Raw genomic sequence first — 27,950 nt, 5'->3', positions numbered from 1 at the left:
TCAGAGAGCTTGCTCTTTCTCTCTCTCCATGCATGCTCAAGAAGAGGGTATTGGAACACACAGTGAGATGGCAGCTGCCTAAAAACCAATAGAAGCCTCAGAATGAAGCCTGCCTTGTTGGCCCTTGATCTAGGAATTTCTGGTCTACAGAACTGTGAGAAATAAATTTCTGTTGTTTAAGCCACTCAGTCTACTGCATTTTGCTATGGCAGATCAAGACTAAGGGATGTATGGACTATTTCACCCAACAACAGCAGATTCTACATAACTTTCAAGCTCATTTGGAACATCCGCCAAAATAGACCACTTTCTGGGCCATAAAACACACCTTAACACATTTTTGAATTTATTTTTTAATCTTTAATTTTTTTAGAGACAAGGTCTTGCTCTGTCACCCAGGCTGAAGTGCAGTGGTACAATCACAGCTCACTGTAACTCCTGGCTTCAAGTGATCCTCCTGCCTCAGTCTTCTGAGTACCTAGGACTACATATGCCTGGTGAATTTTTTTCTTTTTTCTTTCTCTCTCTCTCTTTTTTTTTTTGGTAGAGACTGGGCCTTGCTGTGTTACTCATGCTTGCCACAAACTCCTGGCCTCAGCAATCCTCCTGCCGTGGCTTCCCAAAGTGCTGGGAGCACAGGCATGTGCCACTGTGCCCAGAAAACAAATATGAAAGAATAGAAATCATATAATGTCTGCCCCTAAACCACAGTGGAATTGTGCTAGAAATCAACAACAGAAAGTTAGCTGGAAAATCCACAAAATACTTGAAGATTAAAAAAGTCTATCATTTCTAAATAACAGATGTGTCAAAGAAGAAATATCAAGAGAAATCTAAAAACATTTTGAACTAAATGAAAGTAAAAATACAACCCACCAAAATTTGTTGAAGTAATAAAGGCGGTGCTTTGAGAGAAATGTATAACATCAAATTAATATATTAGAAAATAAGAAATATCTAAAATTAATAATCTAAGCTTCCACATTAGGAAATTAGAAAAAAAAAGAGAGAAAATTAAATCAAAGGTAAGAAAAAAAAAGAAATAAAAGAGCAGAAATCAATGAAACTGAAAACAGGAAATCAACAGAGAAAATCAATAAAATCCAAAGCCAGTTCTTTGAAAAGATAAATAAAATTCATAAGACTCTAGTCAGGCTAAGTAAAAAGAAAGAAGACATAAATTGTTAATATCAGAAACGAAAGTGGGGAAGAGGGGACATAACAGCTACTACACACATTAAAAGGATAATAAAGAACTATGGTGAATAACTCCATGCCAACAAATTTGATAACTCAGATGAAATGGACCAACTCCTTGAAAGACACAATTTATCAAAACTTACACAAGAAGAAATAGACAATTTGAATAGGCTTATATTTATTAAATAAATTGAATCAATAATTAATAACCTTCCAAAACAAAAAGCACCAAGCCCAGATGGGCTCACTGATGAATTCTACCAGGAGAATTCTGCAGGAGACAGGTGGACCCATCCTATGCATGAGAAAGTTAAGGAAGAAGAAACTTTGACCGAATAACTCAGTGGCAAAGAATAGAACCTGAGCTCTATTCCAGATCTAGAGCATGCAGACGACAAAAAATGAGAACTGAGGCAGAGTTCTCTTCCTGCCCAGAACAGCCTTCATGGTGGGTACCAGCTGGGCCTGAATCTCATTCACATTTTATACCAGAGAGCCAGGGAGTTCACAGCTGACAGGCCTCCCTCCTTCATTGTGCTGTGGCATTAAGGGAGCCCTGTGTGCAGCGGGTCTCCGCTGTCCTAATTTCCTGGCTAAAGACCTAGATAGAGTGTCTAAATTTTCCTCCAGCCAACTGCTGCCCCAGATTTAGCCTCTCTGATGGATAAGTCTGTCTCTCTCCCTGCCAGTGGCTGTGTCTGCCACTCCATCCCACCCCAGGCACCTGTTTTTAATTTGCTGACAATACCGAAGCCTCGCTTACAATGTATAGAATTATATGAAGAAAGTGCCAAAACCCTAACATAGGACCTAGAGGAGAGCCTGCAGACACAGAGGCCCAACTCTGGGTGGTGGAAGAAGACTCGGTGCCATCATGATGCCAGTCCTCAAATCCATGTCATCCAAATACAAATCCCCAATCTTTTTTTTTTTCTCTTAAATCAACAAAATGATTCTGAAGTCCAGTTGGAAGGATAAATCAGCAAGAATAACCAATACAATTTTAGAAGAAGAAAAATGAGGGTAGATTGTCCTGTTGGATTAAAATCAAGATGTGAAGTTGCAAAAATCAATCCCATTCATTTCCTGATTCATTCCACAAACATCTATCGAGAACTCATCTTGGACCAGGAGCTGTGCCAGGCCCTGAGAATGTTTGGGGTGCAAAGGGGACATGCTATTTTTTGATGCCTGTTTCAGAGCCCAGGGAGGGGTGGCTGGGAAAGGTGAGGACTTCCCAAGAGTCAAGTTAGAGGGTCTGAGCCAAGGCTGATAGCCCCAGCCCTGTGACTTGCCTGGGAGAGGACAAGGACAAGTGACTAGGCAAAAAGCAGTGGACTAAATCAGGCCCTCCCTCTGTAGGCGGCCCTGGTCAAGCCACTCTGCCGCTTCAGGCCTCAGACTGTTCACTTGCAGGATGGCCTATATTAATAATATGATCATAACGCTAGCAAACACAGCTATTCATTAAGCATGTACTACGTGCCAAGCACTTTATGTGTAACATCTCACTAAATCCTCACAACATCCCTAAGATGGATTCTATTATCATCCGCATTTTTCAGATAAGAATATTTAGAAAAGTTCAATAACTTGCCTGAGGTCACAAAGCTAGAAGTAGTCAAGGTCAAATGCAAATACGGGCAGCCTGGCTCCAAAATCCACAGTGCTACCCACTATCGCCCCCTGCCTTTCAGATGTGGTAATGACTCCTCAGAACAGGCAAAGCCCGGTGCTTTTTTTTTTTTTGAGGAGTCTCTGTCGCCCAGGCTGGAGTGTGCAATGGTGTGATCTCGGCTCACTGCAACCTCTGCCTCCTGGGTTCAAGTGATTCTCCTGCCTCAGCCTCCTGAGTAGCTGGGATTACAGGTATGGGCCACCATGCCTGGCTTAATTTTGTATTTTTGGTAGAGACGGTGTTTCAGCATTTTTGGCCAGGCTGGTCTTGAACTCCTGACCTCAGGTGACCTGCCCACCTCGGCTTCCCAAAGTGCTGAGATTACAGGTGTGAGCCACTGTGCCCAGCTTGCACTGAGATTCTAAATGAAGAAGATGGCTTTGGTGGCTCCCCACCTTCAGACAAGGCAAGAGTTTCCTTTACCCTCCTGGCTGCCTTAAGCCAGTGCTTAGCCTGCTCTGGACTTGTGACATTCAGAGAATGAACTTCTGAGGTCACCAAGTCCAATAACCCTCAGGGGCCAGATGCCCCTCTCTGGATAACAGAGGGCATTATGGCCCCCTGTGAACATCATTGACAAACAGTTCATTACCTACTGATGCAGCTGATGACATTTCAGATGGCTCTTTCTCGAGAAGGTGATCACCCACCCTTTTCACTTTACTCCCAGGGGTTGGTAAGGAGAAAGACGCTTTTTACCAGCAAGCTACAATAAGTCCTAAGCAAGCACTGTGATCCCACTTGGCCTCCCCGCTCTTCCCCGTCTGATCTTCCAGCAAGTCCTCTGTGCACCGAGCTCCCCTGCATCATTCCCTAATGCTAGAAACCCGAGTCATCACACCACAGCTGCTGAGGGCCCCTTGGTGTGAGCCTACCTCTCTCTGCTCCCTCTGAAGGCAGAGTTCTTCCGTCTCTTCCATCAGTTTGTCTGCCAAAACAAGCACACACACATTCACAAAAGTGCTCTAAGGTCCTGAAGGAGTTGGTGCCTGAGGTGGTCACTGTCAATCCCAGCATCTCCTAAGGAAGGGTCCTGCAGCCCTGCCAGCCAGAGGGTGGGCCAGCTCGTGGTGATGGAAGCTGTCACCCGCCTTCCCCATCATCATCCTGCTTTTTCCATTCATAGGATTATGAGGGGCCTTATCTTTGGAAGTTCAAAGAGATCTCTGCATCCCCAGGGCAGCTGCATCTGGGCTAGTCCCACACCCACCTTCTACTAGCTCTAATGTCTGGCTAGCAGGGAGGGCAGAGCCCTGGGGCCAGGGAGTTTCTGAAGCAGGTATAGGGGAGTCGGTGCTGGGGCCCCAAGTGCCTAAGCAGGCAGAGGGGAGAGCGTCCTAGACCGAGGGCAAAACCTCAGTTTCATCATCTTCTCTCAAACAGTGCACATTTACCAACCAGTCAAGGGCACAGGGGCCTGGAACTCCATGGCAAGATTTAAAATGGTCTGGGGCAGGGGTGCTGGGGACAAGCCAAACCCTGGGGACCCAGGACAGGATAACAACATCAACTCCACTTATGGAGCCCTTACTGCATGTCCGGCACAAGCACTTACAGACATTTTCTCATTTAGCCCAATCCTCTAAAAGCTAGGGACTATTTTTAACTCGATTTTAAGGATGAGGAAATTGAGGTTTAGAGAGGCTGAGCTGCCTAAAGATATACATAGCTGATAGACGGGTGACAAGTGATGAAGCTGGATCCAGAGACCAGGCGCTTAACCATCAGACACTCCTGCCTTCGGTCATGCTGGCCAAAAGGATGCAAACTGCACCAGGAAGCCCTTCAGGTGCTAAACTGGTCTCTGTCCCCTCATAGCCCCACCCAAGAGACCATCACCCCTGCTGGGCCCTCTACGAAGCCCCTGGCTATAGCCCCTGGTCCCCAAGTGCTACCATTAGGGAACCACTCCTCCAGCCAACCTAAATACTCCTGCTTTTCCTTAGCCAACTGCAGCCCCTGGGCCTCCAGGCTTTTGATCATGGCTTCTCCCAGCTGGGCATTCTTCCAGGTCCTGGGGAGGGAGGGCAGATGGGAAAGAGGAGAGAAGAGGAAGAAACAGAAAATCATTGAAGCTGAAGGGTGGAGGGGAAAGAGAAGGCATACGTTTTATATTCACCCACCCTTTCTCCTCCAGAATCTCAGCTTGCGTTCACTCTGGCACCCATGGCTCTGGGCATGCCACCAGCACGAATCAGTTACAATAGCTGGAGGCTGGCCCAGACTTCAAAGTGGGCTACTGTGGGCTGGGCCAACAGCACTATTAGAGCGGGGAAGAGATTGCTTCCCGGGTGGCTTTTTACATCGCTGAATGTCTACCACCCAGTGCAAGGCCTGCCACAGAGCAGACTGTCAGTGTTGTTTGTTGAACTGAAAGCATGCCCTAGCCTGACCAGGCAGGTGCCAGGGCAGTGGTTTACGTACAAATGGACTGGGTTGACTGGGGGTTTCTGTGATCTTGACCCCAATTTACAAAGCACCAGCTCTGGTCCTTGCTAGAATTAATTATGGGCCTAGGGAGGTGAGATGGGTGTCAGGAGGCATCAAATACACTTCCCAAGAGTTAGAGACAAGTGGTGCCCACCTCTGCCACCTGTAACTCTAGATACTTTCCAAGCTCACTCAGGGGACCCCTCACAGATGCGCTAAAACCTGGCCTGTCTCCTCTCACCTACCCTAGCCATCTCCCACAGCCCTGGCCCTGTGCCCACCATGGTCCCAACAGAGAGGCAGGGAGTTCAGGGGTAGCCCTGCCCACCCCTTCCTGGACCCACAGGCCACCCTCCTGGCTGTGAGGACTTACACCTTCCCAGACTCCTGCAGCATCTCCAGCCACTGGATCTGCTCAAACTCCGACTCAGCAGCAAGCAAGATGTTCCCCTGCCAGGAAGAGGAGCCATGGGCGTGCCTGAGAGGCAGTCACACTGAGGGTGATGGAGGCCCAGCTCTGCCCTGTCACCACCCACTCCACAACCCTGGGTGCTGATGCCCATCTCCCAGGCCAGGCCTTGGCAGGGGAGAGTTTGTCCCAAAGGGGCCTGAGAGGCTGGTCTGCTCCTGTGGAGCCCAGGCTGAGAGAAGAGCTCTACTCACATGGAAGTCCTGGTGGGAGATCTTCATGGCATAGGGCATGCTGGGCTCTTCTTTGGCCTCCACCAGGCAGCCCCCCAAAGGGATGACGCCCTGAGGAAGAACCAGGACAGACGGCCCCCACCCCACCCAGTTTAGGTCACTCAGGTGTTCTGGGGGTCCCTGGACAAAACCAGGCCCTGACAAGTGCCCCAGGATGGAAGCTAGACCCTGGGGCCGTGGGACAGAGGCCATAACTGCCTTTCAGAGAGGAGGAAGGGCTGGGGCAGGGGCTGGGGCACAGGAGGGTGGGGGTCCAGCCCAGGACAGGGGCAGGGGGTCTTTTGCCCCCAGAGGATTTGCTCTCCAGACTCTCTGCTAGACCAGAGCAAGACAGCAGACAGTCCCCACCCCTCACAACATCCAAGCCCTGATGCCCACACTGGGCCCTCCCCTGCTGTGTCCCCAGGAGGGGCCGCCTCACCTTAGGATGTATATTGAAGTATTTATTGGTTTCAAAGCTCTTTTTTTCGCTCTCAGAGTAGTAAAGCAGAAAGCTCTCTTTGATGATGAAAAACCTACAGTGGGTGGTGGGGAAGGAAGGGCAACCAGGAGAGAAGGGGTGAGGCTTCTTGGGACAGCAAGAGCACCCTTGGGGGCCCTGGATTCACATGGGGGCCCATGGGGACACCAGTTCAGACATCCTTACCAACTCAAGTTCCACATCCTCACAAAGGCCTCAGCTGGCCGGTGACCTCCCCACAGGCAGCTTGACCCCTGCACGGGGGGCAGCTGCAGCTGGACCCCCACTACTGGCCTCCAGGTCTGGCTCCCTCTGTCCTGCTGAACCACCACCCTGGCTCCGCACAGCAGGACAGCCGTGGTCCTTCCCCTTGCGCACCTTCAGCGCCTTGAGTTCTCACCTCCAGTCACTGAGGGTCTCCTCTAGGAGGAGAAGGAAGGCAAGAAGATGCAAAATGCTAACATGGGTCTTTGGCAAGTAACATGAAGGCTGGCAGTCAAATGAGATTGGGGTACCAGGCCAGCGAGGCCAGGTCTGCAGCCCTGAACACCCCAGTGTGACACTGGTATCCCCTTTGTCTTGGGCTGCTCCCCAGCCTCCTTCTGGGACTCAGGTCTAACTGAGGGGCTCTATGACTTTGGTGCTTTTTGACTGCTGGGGAGGCCATGTCCTTAATGCCAACATGTGGAGCATTTGGACCTGCCCCAGGGGCTCTCCTAGGGCTCATGTTTGGAGCTATGATGAGCCACCAAGCACCCTCTAGGGGCAGGTCCAACTGGGACTCAAAGCCCGCAGGCTCAGGGACACCCAGAGTGGCTGGCTCCTTCCTCCAGGGCCCCTGCTAATCAGTGCTGTTGTAGTGACGGCATGTGAGCAGAATGTGGTGGTGATTCTGAAAGTTGGTGTGAGTGTGTGTGTGTCTGTGTGTGTGTGCATGCACACATGTGAGAGTTTAAAGTTTACATGCCGGGAGAGTTGGAGCCAGCTCAGATGGGCTCACAAGAGCCCACAGTGTCAGTCTCTTCCCTGTTCTGCATTTGGTCACATGGTGTTGGTAGCCTGATAGTGGCCACGTTGGGAGTATGTACACCACGCATGTCAAATCCTGTAAAACTGCCTCAGCTCCCTCCTCCAAGAGCCTGTTGTTAAACATTTGCCAGCACACCACTGGTTGAATGGGCCCTCTTGTGAGGGGCTTAAAAACTTGCTAGTGAGGCTGGGTTCTGTGGTTCACACCTGTACTCAATCCCAGCACTTTGGGAGGGTGAGGCAGGTGGATCACTTGAGGTCAGGAGTTTAAGACCAGCCTGTCAACATGGTGAAAGCCCATCTCTACTGAAAATACAGAAATTAGGTGGGCGTGGTGGTGCATGCCTGTGATCCCAGGTACTCAGGGGGCTGAGGCAGGAGAATCACTTGAACCCGGGATGTGGAACTTAACAGTGAGCCAAGATAGCTCCACCGCACTCCAGCCTGGGCAACAAGAGTGAGACTCCATCTCAACAAAAGAGAGAGAGAAAAAAAGAAAGAAGGAAGGAAGGAGAGAGAGAGAAGGAAAGAAAGAAACAAACAAACAAGCAAGCTTGCTGGTGAGCATGGCGATGCCAGTGAACCTCTGAAGGTAACACCAGCCACACGATCTTTCCTAAGGCCCCCGCTGCTGGGTAAGGCAGGCCTGGGCTGCTGGCAGCTGCCATCTGAGGAAGGTGAAGCTCAGCTCTGTGCTTTGGTGTGAGCCTCATGCCAACCCATTTTCTTTTCTTTTTTAAAAATAGAAGGCTGGGTGCAGTGGCTCACACCTATAATCCCAGGACTGTGGGAGGCTGAGGTGAGTGGATCACTTGAGGTCAGGAGTTTGACACCAGCCTGGCTAACATGGTGAAACCCCGTTTTTAATAAAAATACAAAAATCAGTTGGATGTGGTGGCTCACATCTGTAATTTCAGCTACTGGGGAGGCTGAGGCACGAGAATCTCTTGAACCCAGAAGGTGGAGGTTGCAGTGAGCCAAGATCTCATCACTGCACTCCAACCTGGGTGACAGAGTGAGACTGTCTAAAAAAATAAAATAAAATAGAAACAGGGTCTTTCTATGTTGCCCAGAATGGCCTCGAACTCTTGGCCTCAAGTGACCCTGAACCTGCCTCGGCCTCCCAAAGTGCTGGGATTACAGGCTGAGCCACCACACCCAGCCCCATTTTCTTTACCTGAACCGACCATCTCTGCCTGGCCATATAACAAACACAGCCCTGTGGACCCTGCTCAGGGTTGATACCCTACTAATGCCAACTCTCTCCCCAGGCCTTTCTTGCCCCAGTACAGAAAGAGCACGTGAATAAGACCTGCTGCAGAACCTCAGTGACATTCCAGGCCTGCCAGCACGTGCCAGCACCTCTGCCCACCTCTCAGCTTTCCTGCCACGTCTGCCCTTCAGCCTCTCTACCCCGCAGGCAACTGCAGAGTTCACTGTCCCCTGCCCGCTGTACTTGCGGGGTCCTGCACGTGGTGATTGTGCGGCTCGGCCTGGAATGCCCTCCTTCTTGCTCTTCAGCCAGGGGGACCCTTCTCACCCCAGTGACCTTCCCAGCCCACACTAATGTCTGGACTTCCTCAGCACTTGGCTAGCGGGACCTGCACTTGGCACTTAGGTCCACTGCCCCATGCCATGTGTGCATCTCATCCCGACGGGGCATCAGGCTCCTGGAGGGCAGGTCCATCCCACTTCAGCCTTATGGGCCCAGGTAGGTGTCCCCTGGCTGTTCCAAGGGAATTTCACAGAGTAGTTAAGAACATAAGCTTTGACACAGAGAGACCTGACATTTTCCAGCTGGGGTTGGGGGTCCTTGGGCAAGTCAGCTTTCCTTTCTGAGCCTTAGTTTCTTTACCTGTAGAATGGGGACAATAACAACTACCTAATGCGGTTATTTTGAGGGTCAAATGAGATTGTGCTCATCACCCTGCCAATCTGCAGAGGACTCAGGACAGGGCTGAGTGATGCATTCCATGGTCTGAATACAATCACTGCAGGAAGCAGCACAGGACTGTCTCCAGGGCTACAGCCTCCTCTCAATGGCTTTGGAAATACTGCTATGGACCCAGTATGTCTCCTCAACATTCATATGTTCAAGCCCTAACCCCACATATGACTGTATTTGGAGATAAGGTCTTTAGGAGGTAATTAATGGTAACAAAGGTCATAAGGGTAGGGCCCTAAGCCAATAGGACTGTGGCTTTATAAGAAGAGCTCTCTTTCACTCCTGTAATCCTAGCACTTTGGAAGGCTCAGGTGGGTGGATCACCAGGTCAAGAGATTGAGACCATCCTGGCCAACGTGGTGAAACCCCATTTCTACTAAAAATACAGAAATTAGTCCGGCATGGTGGCACACACCTGTAGTCCCAGCTACTTGGGAGGCTGAGGCAGGAGAATTGCTTGAACCCGGGAGACAGAGGTTGCAGTGAGCCAAGATCGCACCACTGCACCCCAGCCTGGTGACAGAGCAAGACTCTAAAAGAAAAAGAAGGAGGAGGAGGAGGAGGAGAAGAAGAAGAGCTCTCTTTCCTGGCTGGATGCAGTGGCTCACATCTGTAATCACGACACTTTAGGAGGCTGAAGCAGGAGGATTACTTGAGCCCAGGAGCTCAAGACCAGCCTGGGCAACATAGCAAGGCCTTGTCTCTACAAAAAAAAAGGACTTAGCTGGGCATTGGTACACACCTGTAGTTCTAGCTACTCAGGAGGCTGAGTGAGAGGATCACTTGAGTCTGGGAGCTCAAGGCTGCAGTGAGCTGTGATGGCACCACCACTGTACTCCAGCCTGGCTGACAGATCAAGACCCTGTTGTAAAAATAAATAAATCAAATCTCTCTCACCCTCTTTTTCCTCTTGCTCCACCATGCGAGGACATATTGAGAAGGCGACCATCTGCAAGCCAGGAACAGGTGCCCTCATCAGAACCTGACCATGCTGGCAACTTGATCTCAGACTCTCAGCCTCCAGAACTGTGGCCAAACACACTGCCAGGGTTTAAGCCACCCAGTCTACGGCATTTTGTTACAGTAGCCCAAGCTGACTGAAACAGATAAATACCTTCATGCCTTCCTGCCACTTGCAGAGCCCCTCTCCCTTAGGGCAAAGCACTGTGCCAGGGCTGTGAAGTGGGTGGGCAGACAATCATTAGACACAGGACAAGGAGGGCGCAGGGCTCTGGGGTCCACCAACCCCCCTCTGTCAAGCTGTGGCCTCAGGCAAACTCTCAGCCTTACTAAGCCCCCTTTCTTCCTCTATAAAATGGGGGTATGGAAACCATCTCTTAGGGCTGCTGTAAAGATTCCTCCATTGAGTCAACAAATAATTACTGGGTTGCCACTCTGTGCCAAGCGCTGCTCCAGGTGTTGGAGGTGCAGTTGTGAGCAAGACAGAAAAAAATCCCTGTCTTCATGGAGCTTACACTACTTGCATGTAGTGGGTGTCAGAGGGTGAATGAATGAGACATAGGGATGTCATATGGCTGATATGTGCTATGGAGGAAAATAAAGCAGGTTAGGGGGATTGGGAGTGGGCACAGGACCATATTAAAGAGGGTATTCAGGGAGCGCCTAGTTAAGAAGGTAATCTTTGAGGGTAGGAAAGGTGTTTCTGCCAGAGGAGCTGCATGTGCAAAGGCCCTGAGGCAGGAAGTGTGCCTAGCTCTCAGGGAACTGAGAGGCTACAGCAGTGGGGCCAGATTGCAGAGGGCTCTCTTATGGTAATGACAATAATGATCGAGCTAACATTTATTTAGTACTTGCCACAAACCACACCTCATTCCAAGCAGTTACTGCTGTTAATGCACTTAACACCACTCACAATGATGCCACAAGAGAAATGTTCCCTGCATTTTATGGGAGCAGAAATGAAGCAAAGGGTGGCAAGACTTGCTGAAGGTCACAGCACTAGTTGGTAGAGGCTGGCTTTTTCTCGGAGTAAGAGAGGGAGCCACTGGAGGGCTTTGAGCAGGAGGGACCTCGATTACATTGCAAAAGGCTCATCTGCTGTGTTGAGGGCAGATTGTCAGGGTAAATGCAGGGGGATTCATTAGGGGATGTTGCCACATATCATTAGGGGGCAAGCGAGGATCCGGTGGATGGAGGCAGGTAAAGCCCTCAGCACTTGCCTGGCACACAGAAGGTGTCCCCTAATGTCATGTCCCTCCTTCTCCTCATGCTTCTGAAGGCAGCATAGAGAGAGGCAGGGGAAGGAAGGTGGACCCTCAGGGTAGCCTTTGTCCTGTGCGGGCCAGACTTCAGTAGGGATTGTGAAAGGCCCACATGTCACACATGCCACACCCAGCCTGGCTGCAGCTGTCTCCAGGTTGGCTTGGGTGGAAGTGGGGATCAAGGGAGGGGAGCTAGTGTGGACCTGGAGGAGGAGGACGATGGCCTGGCTGGCAGGAATGAGTTCTGCCCAACTAAGGGCTCATATGGCAAACACACTTCTAGGACCCAAAGGTCTAGCCTTGCTTACAAACCTGTCTCAGTGACAGCCCTGCTATTCCAGCTGGCCCTTCTCAGTGTCTTCTCAGCAGGCAGGTTCCCAGAACCCCAGTTGCCTGCACCGAGGAACACTTCCTCTTCCCACCCCCTCTTCCAAAGTTCTTTTGTTCTCCAACAGTCTCATTCTGACTGGAAGCCAGGGGCCACCTCTCTCCAGGCCCTGTGCAGTTGATCTGGCTGTGTCCAAGGGCTAGGGATGGCCACCGTTTCTGCAGCTGTCCTCATGCATTGGCTCTTGTGCCAAGGGCTCCACGTGTATTTGATCCACGTCACAACTGTGGAGGGTTGGGCATTTTATTCTCAATTATTCTCACTTCACAAATAAGGAAACTGAGGCTTAGAGGCAAAATAGTGTATTCCATGCCACACTCCCAGGGCAGAGGTGGAGCTAGGATTGGAATCCATGGACTGTAGTCCCTACACCTACTTCCCACAGCCACTGCCTAAGGAGCTGCTCCATCCAGCTCCTGGCCAGGAAACAGATGGGCCAGAGGCCGTAAGTTTCAGGTTGGGGTCGCCAATGTTAGAACTCTGCCACTGACCGGCAATGTGACCGGGGCGAGTGACTTAATAGCTTTAGGCCTCAGGTCCCCCCCCGTGCAACTTGAGGATAATAATAATAATAATTAATAATACCTATATTTCATAGGGCTGTCAGGATAATGCTCCCCTAAAGACTTAGAACATGGTGGTAAATATTTAACAAATGATGACTTTTATGATAATTATTATGATGATGATTGGGTTCAGACCCAATAACAATAAGCTGCAGTCTCCCCTGACCTCTTTTTCCATTCGTGCTCACATGGCTGCTACTGGAGAGAGCTCTTGGCTCCAGCCCAGCTGGTCAGCTCCCTGTGCTCCCAACACATGGCTTATCCCTGCATCTGCTGCTTCCCCCTGCCCCCTGTCTGAAGTCCATCCCTCCTTCCAGACCCAACATCAGCCCTGGGAGCAGCTTTGCCCATCAGCTGTGACCCTTGTCTGTCCCCTTGTGTTGGGGTGAAGCCCAGAGCGTGAGTGAGGTGGGGACTTGTGTTAGCTCTGGCTGCTTCTCTCTCCCATCATAAAAAATAGGATTTTCATTTCCAGATTAAAGAGCATTCACAGGGTGCCAGGATACTCACTTTGCTAAGTGTTTTATTGACTTTATCTTACTTAAATTTCTCATAACAACTCTAAGAGAAGTTAAATACTATGCCCCAGATCACACAGCTGGGAATGGGGAGCCAGGATAGTTGTAAAGGTGCTTTTTTTTTCTATTTAGCCAGTGAGGAAACTGAGGCACAGAGAGATTAAGCAACTAGTAAGTGGCAAGCTCAGAGCACAGTCACCTCTGCTGACAAAGCCCAAGTTCCCACTTGCTGTGCTCTGGGATGCCTGGTCCTCCTCATCACATATGACTGGAATTTGTTCTCTTCCTAGAGCTTATCTCTGCTATCTCTGCAGAGTGACTGCAAGCTGCTGGTCAGCTCAGGTCAGAGAGAATGAATGATTCCCCTGGTACAGCCGGGTGCTATGCCGGGCCCTGGAGCTTGATGATTTACTGACCTCAAGTAGCCGATAGTCGAAGGAGAGAGTGTAGAAACCAATAATTTTAAAAATAGCTAATATTGGCTGGGTATGGTGGCTCATGCCTGTAATCCCAGTACTTTGGGGGGCCAAGGCAGAAGGATCACTTGATCCCAGGGGTCCAGACCACACTGGGCAACATAGAGAGACTCTGCCTCAACAAACAATTTAAAAATTAGCTGGTATGGTAGCTTGTGCCTGTGGTACCAGCTACTTGGGAGGTAGGAGTATTGCTGAGGTAGGAGTATTGCTGAGGTAGGAGTATTATGAGGTAGGAGTATTGCTGAGGTAGGAGTATTACTGAGGTAGGAGTATTGCTGAGGTAGGAGTATTGCTGAGGTAGGAGTATTATGAGGTAGTAGTATTGCTGAGGTAGGAGTATTACTGAGGTAGGAGTATTGCTGAGGTAGGAGTATTGCTGAGGTAGGAGTATTGCTGAGGTAGGAGTATTACTGAGGTAGGAGTATTGCTGAGGTAGGAGTATTACTGAGGTAGGAGTATTGCTGAGGTAGGAGTATTGCTGAGGTAGGAGTATTACTGAGGTAGGAGTATTGCTGAGGTAGGAGTATTGCTTGAGGTAGGTGTATTGCTGAGGTAGGAGTATTGCTGAGGTAGGAGTATTATGAGGTAGGAGTATTGCTGTGGTAGGAGTATTGCTGAGGTAGGAGTATTACTGAGGTAGGAGTATTGCTGAGGTAGGAGTATTGCTGAGGTAGGAGTATTATGAGGTAGTAGTATTGCTGAGGTAGGAGTATTACTGAGGTAGGAGTATTGCTGAGGTAGGAGTATTGCTGAGGTAGGAGTATTGCTGAGGTAGGAGTATTACTGAGGTAGGAGTATTGCTGAGGTAGGAGTATTGCTGAGGTAGGAGTATTACTGAGGTAGGAGTATTGCTGAGGTAGGAGTATTGCTTGAGGTAGGTGTATTGCTGAGGTAGGAGTATTGCTGAGGTAGGAGTATTATGAGGTAGGAGTATTGCTGTGGTAGGAGTATTGCTGAGGTAGGAGTATTACTGAGGTAAGAGTATTGCTGAGGTAGGAGTATTGCTGAGGTAGGAGTATTACTGAGGTAGGAGTATTATGAGGTAGGAGTATTGCTGAGGTAGGAGTATTACTGAGGTAGAAGTATTGCTGAGGTAGGAGTATTGCTGAAGTAGGAGTATTATGAGGTAGGAGTATTGCTGAGGTAGGAGTATTGCTGAGGTAGGAGTATTATGAGGTAGGAGTATTGCTGAGGTAGGAGTATTATGAGGTAGGAGTATTGCTGAGGTAGGAGTATTACTGAGGTAAGAGTATTGCTGAGGTAGGAGTATTGCTGAGGTAGGAGTATTACTGAGGTAGGAGTATTATGAGGTAGGAGTATTGCTGAGGTAGGAGTATTGCTGAGGTAGGAGTATTATGAGGTAGGAGTATTGCTGAGGTAGGAGTATTGCTGAGGTAGGAGTATTGCTGAGGTAGGAGTATTGCTTGAGGTAGGAGTATTGCTGAGGTAGGAGTATTACTGAGGTAGGAGTATTATGAGGTAGGAGTATTGCTGAGGTAGGAGTATTGCTTGAGGTAGGAGTATTGCTGAGGTAGGAGTATTATGAGGTAGGAGTATTATGAGGTAGGAGTATTGCTGAGGTAGGAGTATTGCTGAGGTAGGAGTATTATGAGGTAGGAGTATTGCTGAGGTAGGAGTATTACTGAGGTAGGAGTATTATGAGGTAGGAGTATTGCTGAGGTAGGAGTATTATGAGGTAGGAGTATTACTGAGGTAGGAGTATTGCTGAGGTAGGAGTATTGCTGACGTAGGAGTATTATGAGGTAGGAGTATTGCTGAGGTAGGAGTATTACTGAGGTAGGAGTATTGCTGAGGTAGAAGTATTGCTGAGGTAGGAGTATTGCTGAGGTAAGAGTATTACTGAGGTAGGAGTATTGCTGAGGTAGGAGTATTGCTTGAGACCAGGAGGTGGAGGTCACAGTGAGCCATAATCATGGAGGTTACAGTGAGCCGTAATACTGAGGTAGGAGTATTGCTGAGGGAGGAGTATTGCTCGAGACCAGGAGGTGGAGGTTACAGTGAGCCATAATCATGCCACTACCCTCCAGCCTGGGCCACAAAGCAAGACTCTATCTCAAAAGACCCCAAAAAACAAAAACAAAAAATGCAGTTTATGAAGCTCCTCCTTTGTGCTAGGTGCTAAACACTGCTCTAGTAACAGTACTGTGCTAACTCATTCACTCCTCACATGAGGTAGGTGAGGAAACTGGGGCATAGAGAAGTAATGTGTCCCAGATCACACAACTGGGAATGGGGGAGCTAGGATAGTTGTAAAACACCAGAAGCATACACCGCAACCTTGTAAAGCACCAGCGTAGGCTTTAACTTTGTAACACACCAGGAGAGTACACTGCAACATTGTGACATACTACTGTACACTGTAACTTTGCAACACACCAGGATAGCACACTGCAACATTGTGACGTACTACGGTACACTGTAACTTTGCAACACACCAGGAGAGCACACTGCAACATTGTAACATACTACAGTACACTGTAACTTTGTAACATACCAGGAGCATACACTGCAACATTGTGACATACTACAGTACACTGTAACTTTGTAACACACCAGGAGAGCACACTGCAACATTGTGACATACTACCGTACACTGTAACTTTGCAACACACCAGGAGAGCACACTGCAACATTGTAACATACTACAGTACACTGTAACTTTGTAACACACCAGGAGCATACACTGCAACATTGTGACATACTATGGTACACTGTAACTTTGCAACACACCAGGAGAGCACACTGCAACATTGTAACATACTACAGTACACTGTAACTTTGCAACACACCAGGAGAGCACACTGCAACATTGTGACGTACTACGGTACACTGTAACTTTGTAAGACACCAGGAGAGTACACTGCAACATTGTAATGTGCCATAATATATTGCAACATTGTAAGTTTACATAAGGTACAGGAAGAGTGAAGACCAGGGAGGAATCAATGGTTTAGGGGTCCAGCCAAGGGAGTTCCCCAAGATGTGACAACTAAGCAGGGCTTTGAAGAATGAATAGGAGTATCTTGGGAATTTGGGAGGAAATGGAAGGGGGAGAGAGCCATTCCAGACAGAGGGAACAACATAGGCAAATAATAGTATGTTTAACGTCATAAAAATATATCTGTCATTATTGGCAGAAAGTGTAAAGGGTGGGCAGTGGTGCAGGGGAGGTGCAGTAAGGAGTGAGTTAAGATCAGAGACCAGAGACAGAGCAGGGCAGAGTGTGCAGTCCTTGTGAAGATGCTGGACTTCTTCCTGCAGACAAGGAGAGCTGCCAGCAAGTTTCAAACAGTGCACTTGTAAGGTCATATTATAGTTTTAGACATGGGGAAGTCCACAACTAGGCAAAGGGAAAATTAAAGTTATTGGGAGGTATAGATCAGCAAGGCTCATTGAATAGTTAGATAAGGGCAGGGTGAGCAGAACTGGAATGGCACAATGACCAGGACTCTAGCTTGGGTCACAGAGTGGCACAGGTGCCATCCAACATGACTTAGGGAACCCAAGAATGATTTTCTTAAGCTTTAGCTCTGTCCCCATCTTCTGCCCCCCACGCCAGTACTCTGAATGCAACAAGGGCTCAACCAGAGCTTGTTGGTCACCACTGCCTCATGATGAGTCCAGTTGGAGCCAAGGAAAATGTTATCTAGACCCACAGGTATCTTCTATGGTGGGCAGATCTTGTTAAAGAAAGGCCTATCCACTCTGCTGAGCCCTCTAATGTTGGGAGATGCAAATGCCACAGAGTTTAGGAATAGGAGCTAGAAAGGGCCTTGCATAACAGAGTGAAAGAAATTTGAATCTGGGGAAAACCATGGAGGACAATGGGGAGGAGAAGTGTTGGGAAAGTGCAGAGGAGAGAGGACCCTGGGAGGGTGCAAGAGTCAAGAGAGAGCGCTGATCCTAGAGTCGAGACAGTGATGTCATCATCTCTGGTGACAGTGAGGTGGGGTGCCTACCAGGGAGCTAACACTCAATTTGAAGATGTTTGTGCTTCTGTAATTTAAATACCTCCTCTGCCCTCCTCTTTGCCACAGTTTCCCTTAGGGATAGGCTGCTAGACTCATAAATACCTTGAATGAGAGGCCGCTGTGTTTATGCCGCAGTGTGGAAGGCTGGAGAGACTGAGGAAGAGAAGCTGAGTTCCACCTCCGGTTGTGTGACAAGGACCGTGTACATTGGTCAGCAAATTAATCCATAAACAAAGAAACTAGTTTAGAGCCTCTTGGGGATTCACAGAAACCCTGGTATGGATTTTAGACTTCCTTTAGATATGGGATTTGGTCTTGGGACCAAATTTATCTCACTCTCAGGAGGGCAGCAAGAGCCCAGTGGACGTGTGAGTTACACACGGGTTACATTTCCTAAGAAGGTGAACATCCAGCCTAGCTTCCCCCTCTTCCCCAGGCATAACAGCCAGTCTCCCTCTTTTCTGAGCCCCCTGGATACTGCGAATGGCTATGTAGTGGGTGGAGCTGCAGAAGGACTGCCCTCAGAAGTGACCTTTTCAGAACTGGCAGAAGGAAGGTGGACAACACAACACAGCCCCCAGTATGTGCCCCTTGTGTCCATTCTGGGTGGCCTGGTGTGCTCAGGAAATGCTCATCCTGGCCTGTGAGTCTTATCTGGCATCCAGTCTAAGATGGCAGAACAGCAGGAATCCTATCTGTGAAATGCATGAGTCATGACACATTAAAGTTCAGAGAGATTATCAAGTCCAAGGGGATTCAAAAAACTTAGCCAAACTATTCCAACAACAGTGAGACAACTGTAATGTGTAAAACAGGGTGCTCAACCCCTGGGCCCTGGGCCAGTACCAGTCCAAGGCCTGTTAGGAACCAGGTCACGCAGCAGGAGGTGAGCAGGTGAAGCTTATTCTGTTTTTATAGCTTCTCCCCATGGCTGGCTTTGCCGCCGGAGCTCTGCCTCCTGTCAGATCAGCGGCAGCATGAGATTCTCATAGGAGCACAAACCCTACTGTAAACTGCATGGCGAGGGATCTAGGTTGCACATTTATTCTGAGAATCTAACACCTGATGAAACCACCCCACCCCCACTCCCTGTCCTTGGAAAAATTGTCTTCCATGAAACCATTCATGGCACCTGGTACCAAAAAGGTTGGGGACTGCTGGTGTAAAACATATAATAGGTGCCTCACACCTGTAATCCCAGCACTTTGGGAGGCTGAGGTGGGCAGATCACCTGAAGTCAGGAGTTCGAGACCAGCCTGGCCAACATGGCAAAACCACATCTCTACTAAAAAATACAAAAATTAGCCAGGCATGGTGATGCATGCCTGTAATTCCAGCTACTCAGGAGGCTGAGGGATGACAATCACTTGAACCTGAAAGGCGGAGGTTGCAGTGAGCTGAGATCAAGTCATTGCACTCCAGTCTGAGTGACAGGAGACTCTGTCTCAAAAGGAAAAAAAACCCATATAACAATACAGAGGAACTGCTTGAAGTGGGCAGGGAGTCTTGGAGCTGTACCCCTGTTTGTTCCCCATTCCCTTATAGTAGATTAAAGGCACCTCTGGGGTTATCTGTGGCACACAATTTGACCCATCCAACCCCCACTCTATAGATGAGATACTGCTGGCCAGTGGGGTAAAATGCCACAGCCTGTATCATGCAGTTGGTTACTGGCAGAGCTGGAGCTGGAACTTGGAGCAGCTGCCTCTAATCCTAGGTTCACTTTCTCTTTTCTTTTCTCTCTCTCTCTTTCCTTCCTTCCTTCTTCCTTCCTCCTTCCTCCCCCCTCCCTCCCTCTCTCTCTCTGTCTCTCTCTTTCTTTCTTTCTCTTGAGATGGAGTATTGCTGTGTCACCCAGGCTGGAGTGCAGTGGCTCCATCCTGGCTCCCTGCAACCTCCACCTCCCAGGTTCAAGCGATTCTCTTGCCTCAGCCTCCTGAGTAGATGGGATTGCAGTCACCCACCACCACACCTGGCTAATTTTTGTATTTTTAGTAGAGACAGGGTTTCACCATGTTGGCCAGGCTGATCTCCAACTCCTGACCTCAAGTGATTCACCCACCTCAGCCTCTCAAAGTGCTGGGTTTACAGGTGTGAGCACCATGCCCGGCCTTAGATTCACTTTCTGCCACACCCACAGCTGCTCTCAGAAGCAATTACTTTGTTATTTTTAAGCCCTGGAGATAAGGAAGATGAACTGTCTGCAAGCTTGAGGTCTGGCCCACACACAGGTGAGATTCATTTTCAAACAGGACATCAATAGCCACTGAGGGCAACTCCTTGGGGACTGGGTGGGAAAAAAAGTGTCATTTGTTTGCACAATTAACTCACTTAACTTTGGCAGACCTGGCCTGGGTAAATAACCGTATGACCCCAGTGAAGCCTGACCTGATGCGTAGCATTTCATTTACGGCCGTTTGATCCCTAGAGTGTGCCCATCTCCCTAACCCAAGGATTCCTTGTAACCTGGATACCACCACCGCAGAAAGGAGAGAGGGCGGCGTGTAGAGGAATCTGAGCAGACTCAGAAAAGGCGCCTTCCCCTGCCTCTGTGCCTCAGTTTCCTATCAGTGGGCTTGGGAGAGCAGCTCTGGAACAAGGAGCCAGAGAGTGAAAAACACTATGAAATCTTCAGAAGAAAGTAATTTGGTCACTATTTTTTTTTTCCTGGAAGCAGAGACACGGTTCCCCAAGTCCTTCTCCATCAATGCTGAAAGAGCTCCTCTGCTCTGTCCCCACCCCAGCCTATCACTCACATTAGCAGAACATCCCTGCCCCTCATCTGCCGCCTGGTCACTGTTCCCCACACCTTATGTTGCCACTCTGGTAGAAGTTTGAAGAATAGAAGTTTATTTTTTAAAGAGGGTCCTAGAGGCATCCTCCACAGCACAAAAGTTACAACTGTGCTTGGGGACACTTCACACAGCCAGCTTAGGGCGATGCCAGGGGTGCCAGAACATGAGACCAAACCCTAGTGTCACTAGGGTGAGGCTGAGCCTGGTGCCATGGTCCTGACATGCTAGGCTCTTCTCTCTGCTCTGGGAAAGCTCTGCATTGGTGTCACTTCTGCAAAGCAGTGCTGAGTGCCAAAGTCAAAACCCTGGGCCCTAAATCTCTGTGGGAAGAAAGTCTCCTCCAGTCTTTTTGGTATGGTGACCCTCATCTGCGCAGATAATCTTTATACACTGTGCAGGTTGTGGCCTGAGATTTGGGACACATGGCCACTGTCTCCACAGCTCTCCTGGCACTGGGTGGACACCATGAATCTCAGCTCCCTGAGTCAGGGACCCAATAATGTTCTGTAAGAGTAAACTGCTGCTGGGCTGGACTCAGGACCTACTGGCTACCTTGCCCCTGGGGAGAAGGAGGGATAAGGAGGAGTATAGATGCTCCTGCTGCAGGAAGGAAGTGTGTAGGTCCTTCTCTCAAGGGCTCTGGCCTTGGGAGGTGTTCAGGAGGGATTTGGGAGGGGGAATAGAAGGCTGGCAAATGCATTCAATCTCAGGAAAGAATCAGCCGAGGCCAAGCCCCCACAACACAACACTGGTTGAGGCCGAGACCTCCCGCCCCCTTCCTCTTTGTCTTGGCGCTGCCCAGGTCTTTGCCAGGTCTTGGCACTTCCGTCACCACTGCTCACAGACCAAGGTGAGGACACAGTCAACAGTCTTCCCTTCTAGACACTTCTCCCAGATTATCTGATCTCTGCTAATTAATGCTTTTGATTCCCTGCCCCTTTTGTTGCCCACAGGACAGAAGTTGACCCTTCAGCTCAAGGGCATCTTCCCACCCCAGGCAGGCACAGCTGCTTGGGCAGTGGAGGCTGGAGGCACAGGTCCTAAGACCGACCCTGAGTGGAAAAGGTTTTATGGAACCCAGCCGGCCACAGCCAGTTCTATCCAGCCCATTCTTTATTAATGCAGCAACAAGCCTTTCCAGGCCCCCTCCCCTCAGCTGCCCCAGCCATTGATCGCCCTAATGGCAAGGCTCTGCAGTGGCGGCCCTGAGCTGCTCTGTCCCCAAGTCTTCCTGTGGCTGCTAATTAGCTGACCTGAGACTCCACTTTGCAAATGGGAAGGTGGGGCCCAGGAGGCCCTGATGGGAAGTGAGAGGGACTGGGCATCATTCTCCCTCATACCCAGGGCCTCTCTGGCTGGCTCTGTCACTGATCCAAGGCTAAATGGCATGTGTGTATGTGTGTGTGTGTGTGTGTGTGTGTGTGTGTATGTGTGTTGTGTATTCCCAGAACTGAGAGCATAGAGGCCTAGAGTGGGCAGGTGGGATGTTAGTTCTTTCTTGAACCCCAGGTGAGGGGTAGTCTCTGCACAATGGTAGCTCCAGAATTCCTACAAAGGAATTTCTACCCAGGTAACAATCTCCTTAGAAGGGGGACTAGAGGACTTGACTTGAAGCTATATTTGCAGAGCATACATACTGTTCAGATTCTGATTGGGTAGTTTTTGGGTGACTGTGGGGACCACGGTAGTGGATGGAGAAGATGGAGAGTCTGGGTGGGGGAGGCTAAACCTCTCCAAGCCTCCTTGGCACTACCACTGTGCTTTTGCTGGGGGCCTATGGCCTGTACACCTGACCCTGGGGGGTCACAGGCACCTAGCATTTTCTAGAGATGCAGTCAGATGAAAATGTCTGGCAAGAGAAGTCTTGGTTGACAGGACCCAGAATAGCAGCCAGACCCAATGGAAAAGAAAGATTGGCTATCTGGAACTGCTAAGGCAGAAGAGAGATGGGTGGTGGGGGAAGATATTCTGCACTTGAATCTACACACAGCCTTTCCACCCCCACTCGAGTGCCTTGGCACAGACAAGGCTGCTCCTGGCCCCCAGGGGCTGTAGCTCACATAGCACAACCCTGGAAGCTCCCCAAATACTCTCCATGCTGCTCCAAGTCTCCATTTAGGGAGTCAGAGATAAGCTCAACTTTGGAGGAGCTCAAGGAGCCTGTATTCCATTAAATCCCAGAGAGAAACCTGTCAGAAGTAACAAAACAACATGAAACCAGAGACGTAAAATGTGAGATACTGTTCATGGCTCCATTTGTTCTGCAGTCTTCTAGAAACACTGAATTATTCATCAGAACAGAACATCAGCATCCCCCACTACCACATCCACGTGATCTGTGGTCCTAGGAACACTGGAGGCCCCCCACTGCTTGGGGGCAGACTCATAGTGTGGGATGGGGAAGGGGCATCTGGATACCCCTGGTTTCCAGGAAGGGTCACACCTCCAGGAAAGGGCTGGACAGGGTCTGCTTCTCCAGGCCATATCAGTAGTAAATCTCAGAACTGAAATTGATTGGAGAGTGGAAACTGTTGAGAAAATGGTCCACAGCACCTGAAGCCAGTTGGGAGCTTCCTGCAAGTCCAGGGTGTGAACCCCCTCTTCTCCCAATACCTCCCTGGCTCATTTGTAAGTGGAGAGTGGCTACCGATGTTGGGGAGTCTCCTCTGAGTTGGGGACCAGGCAGCTGGTGCTGAAGGATGTCTGGGACTACCCTGTCTCTCCCCATCATCCCTTTCAAAGGATCAATCCTTGGCAGGACCTATCTATCCCCTACCTCACTCTAGCTGCCTCCCTCCTTTCCAGCTCTTCCGCCTGAAGCACTGGAATCTCTTTTCCCTGTACTCACTTTTAAAAAAATCATTTCAAGGGACAGCTGGAGGGGTTACCAAGGTCACTTCCCCAGGGACAAGCACCCTTCCTGACCCTTCCTCCCTCCCTGGCCTGAGCCTTTCGGAAGAGCCAGGTCCCTCTCCGTGTAAGGGTGGGTGGTTGGCGGGAGGGAGACTAGGCCTGGTCCTTGCGGCCTGGATGAGGGGTTGTAAAGACGATGGAATTGACAGTGGGGGTCCCAAAAGGGCATCTTTGTCATCTTTGGCTAGAGATGGAGTTTCTCCCTCGCCTCAGTCTGGCCTGACCTGACCCAGCTGGGATCCCACCCCGGCCAGGGTCTCTTCTGCCCACACCCAGCGTTCCCACTCGAGGCTCAGGTTCATTCCATAGACAATTCGCCACCGCCCCAGGGCAGGGGCCCCATCCCCATTGTCCTGGCCCAGACTAAGGTCCACATCTTCCGGCGGGAGCCAGTGTAGAGTGAAACGGGGTGACGCCAAGGTCACACAGGAAGGCAGAGGCAGGACGGCTACTGAAGGGGGTGAGAGGGGTGCCAAGGCCCGGGGCTCTCTCCCGGCGGTCCCCTCGGGGCGCGGGGGGGCACTCACCGCCGGGACCACTTGGCCGACGGCCTCCCGAAAGGCCGCTTCCACAGTACGCCGTAGAGCTGCACTTTGGTGCTGATGTCCAGCGCGTCCGAGTCGGCCTGCTCCAGGGACGGCGAGGGCGACACCGAGTTGGACTTGGACGTGAACATGCTGCCTCAGCGGGGTTGTGCCCGGCCCGGACCCCACCTCCCCGGGGTCGGCAGGCACGCAGGGCGAGGGGCGAGGGCGGAGCCGTCGGGGTGGGTCCCAGCGATCGGAGAAGCGGAGCGGCCCCGGCCTGAAGCTGCCGCATCAAAGCGCGCGGGAGGTAAGACGTGGCGAGAAGGGAGCGCGGGGCGCGCAGCCGGCAGCTCGGGCTTGGGATTGCCGAGGGCCGGACGGGAACTCGGCGGGGAGGGCGGCTCAGCCGTGGGCCCGCGGCACGTCTCCCTCCCCGCGGCGACAGCCCCAATTCTGGTGGCCGCGATTGGCTGGGAGTGGCAGGTGAGCCGGCGGGAGGCCTGCCGTGGGCGCCAATCAGGGCGGGCGCCGGCTGGAGGGCCGGGCTTCGTGCGTCCCGAAGGTCCCGGCTAGTCGCGGGGTCCGGGGACCCGGCCGCAGAGCGTCCCCGCCCCCACCCCGTGCGCCCAACCCCACTCCCGGGTCCCCCTCGGCGTGCAGCGCAGACTTGGAGACTGGGACCAAGTCCGCCTTGGAAGGGGCTCGGAGGCACCCCTGCAGACACCTGCTCGCCTCGGGCTGGAGGAGAGGACGGAGCGAGGGCGGGGGGTCGCACACCCGGCCTGGAATTCCACCGCAGTCCCTGTGGCTCTGGGAACTGTGGCGGCCCGGCTTTTCCCGCGTGAAGTGGCGATGCCTGATGCTGGCGCCTCCCCGGGCAGGCGGGTGGCCGGTAGGACTTCGGGAAGTGCCCGAAGTGCCCGCCCGGGGAGGGTCTCCATCAAGGCTGGGTGCCCCTCCCGCCCCCTCAGGTGGATTTCCCTTTGCTCCGCCGCCGCCACCTCGCGCGGATCGGATCGGCTTTCTCTTCCTGGAACTCAGCCGTGTCTGTGTCGGCATTTGGCAGTCAACGCCAGTCTGGAGCGATCTGTGCAATGTGTGTCCGTGATTTATCTGCGTGCCTGGCCGGCGCTCCCTGGGGCCGGCTGTTTCATCCACTTCCGCTCCTTTCGGAGTTGGCCTTTGGGGTGACCGGCTCATTTTCAGGCCAGCGAGACGCCGGCCCGGCCCCGGGGGACCGCCTCCTCCCGGCAGGTGGAAATGCTAGGCTGGCACAGCTGCCTGCTCCGCGCCACCGGCCAGGCGTGCAGAAGGCGCAGTGAGCGGCCGCCGCCAGACCACGCCGCAGTCGCGCTTTTCCAGGCCGAGGAGCCTGGGCCGCCTCTGGGCAGTCAGGACTTGCGCCACTCAGAGGGGAAAGGTAGGAGACCCACTCCGGGTCTCTGACTCCTCACTTGTGAGATAAAGGAAGTCGGATTGCAATAGAAGTTTGCAAATGACTAGCCCGAGAACCAGATCAGTTTGCAGACAGTCTTTATGAACTTGCCCCAAGTTTAAAAATTGAGTTATACTTGATAGTAAAATGCACAGATCTAAGTTGTTTCTTTGATGAAGATGTAACCCCACCCAAAGCAGCATACAGAACATTTCCATCACCTGCAGTTTCTTCATGCCCAATGATACAAGAAAGAACCACTTGTATCATTTTTACCACCTTTGCACAGTAGACTTAAGTTTTGAACGTAATGCCTAAAGGGGCATCCCCACAGTCCCCATCATTCCCTATTGTCTGACCTGCCTGGCCCCAATCTGCAGGCATTTAGATGTGTGACGCCCACTAGATGTTCCCCAAGGCCATCCTAGATCTCCCATTTTATGACTAGCTCATCACCACCCTGGCACCCTTCCCTTAACCCCCTCTAGGGTTCCCAAGCCCAGGCAGCACCCCGTTGTTGCTCACTGTCCAGAGATGCTCATCTGACTTCCGTGCACTTCTCTCATGGCTCAGGACCCCCTGCAGAACATCTCAGGCCAAGCCTTAACAGAGGGCCCTAGGTCTGGGTCCATCAGGTGGAAGGAGATGGGACTGAGAGCCCAAGGCCAGAGTACAAAGTGGACATTTTATATATATATATATATGTCTATTTCTGATACATGTTCTAACACTTGGAAATTTTTCCACTTTTGGAACCCTGTTTTCTTTTCTTTTTTCCTTTTCCTTTCCTTTTCTCTCTTTCTCTCTTCCTCTTTCTTTCTTTCCTTCTTTCCTTCTTCCCCTTCCTTCCCTCCTTCCTTCCTTTCTCTCCTCTCTCTCTCTCTCTCTTTCTTTCTTTCGATGAGGTCTTGCTATGTTGTCCAGGCTGGTCTTGAATTCCTAGCCACAAGTGATCCTCCCACCTCTGCCTCCCAAAGTATTGGAATTACAGGTGTCCTGCTTTTCTAAGATGGAAGCTAGAAAACTTGCATTAGGAGCCTGTGGTCTGAAGTTCACCAGTCAGGGACACCTGACTTTGAGTTGCAGGTGACAAACATGAGGACAAAGCATACACAGGTGTGCACTTTTCAAGGGAACATGGTGGCACACACATCTGACGTGCTTTGGGTAACAGCTGTGTGCTCCTGGGGCGGCAGCAGCGTGTGTGGTGGGTGCCGCAGTAATCACAGGGAGGTGGGGTCCTAGCAGTGCACAAACAGCACCAGCAAGAACTCGTGGGTGGCTGCAGCATTCTCATCCAACAACTTCTGCAGCACAGTCTTACATATGGTTCCTGGAAGCTTCACCGCAGGCCCGGCTCCCTGGCTCTCCCAATATCCTTTTAGTACATTCGTTTCTTTTCTGCTGAATCAGTTCAGTTGCAGCTTTGGCTGCTGGTGATGAGGACTAGTGGTGAGCTTGTGAGCCATGGGCCAGGGAAAGTCAGGATGCCTGCAATCATTTGAAAAAAGTCCTTCACAGAAGGGCCCAGTGAGCCCAGATAATCCAGGCGAAGGCTGATTTCTTCAATGACACAGAGAAACTAATCTTCACGTATTCCCTCTGCATGCAGGATGTCTGGATAGACCTTAGATACTAGCAGTTAAGGCTGGGTGGAAGGAATGCTCTGAGGCAAACAGCAGGAGTTTAATCAACCACTAGATACTTGAGTGGCTTCTGTTCCCCTTGACTAACCAGCAAGACCGCACCAGGTCAGCCTTTGGAGAAGCTGTTTCTGCTTCCATTGTGTTCTCTACCCCAGCTGGTAGGAGTGCTGAATGCCTGGCTGAGTTCTGCAGAAGACAGAACAAGCCAGGTGGCAATCCAGTGCCCCAGACCAAGTGGGTCGGGGCTGCCTAATCTTGCCAGGAACTGAGACCAGTCAGGAGTGATGCAGAGCTGATGTTCTAATATCTTCTTTACAATGGACCCATTTTACTTAATTTTTACAATAGACTCATGAGGTATATACACATTATTTTTAGTTTTCCAGATAAGAAAAGTTCAAAAGAGTTGTCTACCTAAGTCACATAACTAGTAATTTCCTAGAACATGATATAGGTCCTACATTTGTGTTGAATGAGGAAAAGTGGCCAGCTGAAGTTTGGTCTGAGGGCTAAGCCCTTCCCCTTCACCTTGCAGCACACTATCATGTGAAGTCAAGTGCAGTCTAGGAAATACTACACCACTTCCAGTCTTTCCTCTTTTTTCAGGAATTTTTCTAAATTGTCAACTCACCTAGGGCTTAACTTCCCACAGAACTGAAGATGCAACTCTACGTGTGCTATAAAATTCTAGCTGTGCTCAGGGATAGACTCCTAATAATGAACATACTTTTTGTTGTTGTTAGAGGCAGGGTCTCACTCCCATCCGGGCTCTAGTACAGCAGCAGTGATTATAGCTCACTGTAGCCTCGACCTCCTGAGCTCAAGTGATCCTTTCATCTCAGCCTCCTGACTAGCTGGGACTACAGATGTGTGCCACCACATTCTGCTATTTTAAAAAATTATTATTATTATTATTATTACTATTTTTTGAGACGGAGTTTCACTCTTGTTACCCAGGCTGGAGTGCAATGGCGCGATCTCAGCTCACCGCAACCTCCGCCTCCCGGGTTCAGGCAATTCTCCTG

General features: G+C 50.6%; 1 protein-coding gene across 1 annotated transcript in view; it reads right to left on the bottom strand.

Annotated features, from left to right (window-relative positions):
• Window positions 1–24,032, bottom strand: part of PLEKHD1 (pleckstrin homology and coiled-coil domain containing D1) — a 41,164-nt gene extending 17,132 nt beyond the window's left edge. The window contains exons 1-6 of the mRNA XM_012438276.2: window positions 23,845–24,032; window positions 6,432–6,525; window positions 5,972–6,061; window positions 5,682–5,758; window positions 4,801–4,892; window positions 3,754–3,806 (exon numbers count right to left, since the gene is read on the bottom strand). Of these exons, the coding sequence (XP_012293699.1) occupies window positions 3,754–3,806; window positions 4,801–4,892; window positions 5,682–5,758; window positions 5,972–6,061; window positions 6,432–6,525; window positions 23,845–23,993 (555 nt within the window). The 5' untranslated portion in view covers window positions 23,994–24,032. The remainder of the gene's footprint in view (window positions 1–3,753; window positions 3,807–4,800; window positions 4,893–5,681; window positions 5,759–5,971; window positions 6,062–6,431; window positions 6,526–23,844) is intronic.
• Between the last annotated feature and the right edge of the window lie 3,918 nt (window positions 24,033–27,950).

The sequence above is a fragment of the Aotus nancymaae genome, unplaced genomic scaffold (assembly GCF_030222135.1).
Source record: "Aotus nancymaae isolate 86718 unplaced genomic scaffold, 86718_ANA_hifiasm-v0.15.2.pri h1tg000011l, whole genome shotgun sequence".
Classification (NCBI taxonomy): Eukaryota; Metazoa; Chordata; class Mammalia; order Primates; family Aotidae; genus Aotus; species Aotus nancymaae.
The sequence above is the reverse complement of the archived record's forward strand: the minus strand, read 5'-3'. Positions and strand labels throughout refer to the sequence as shown.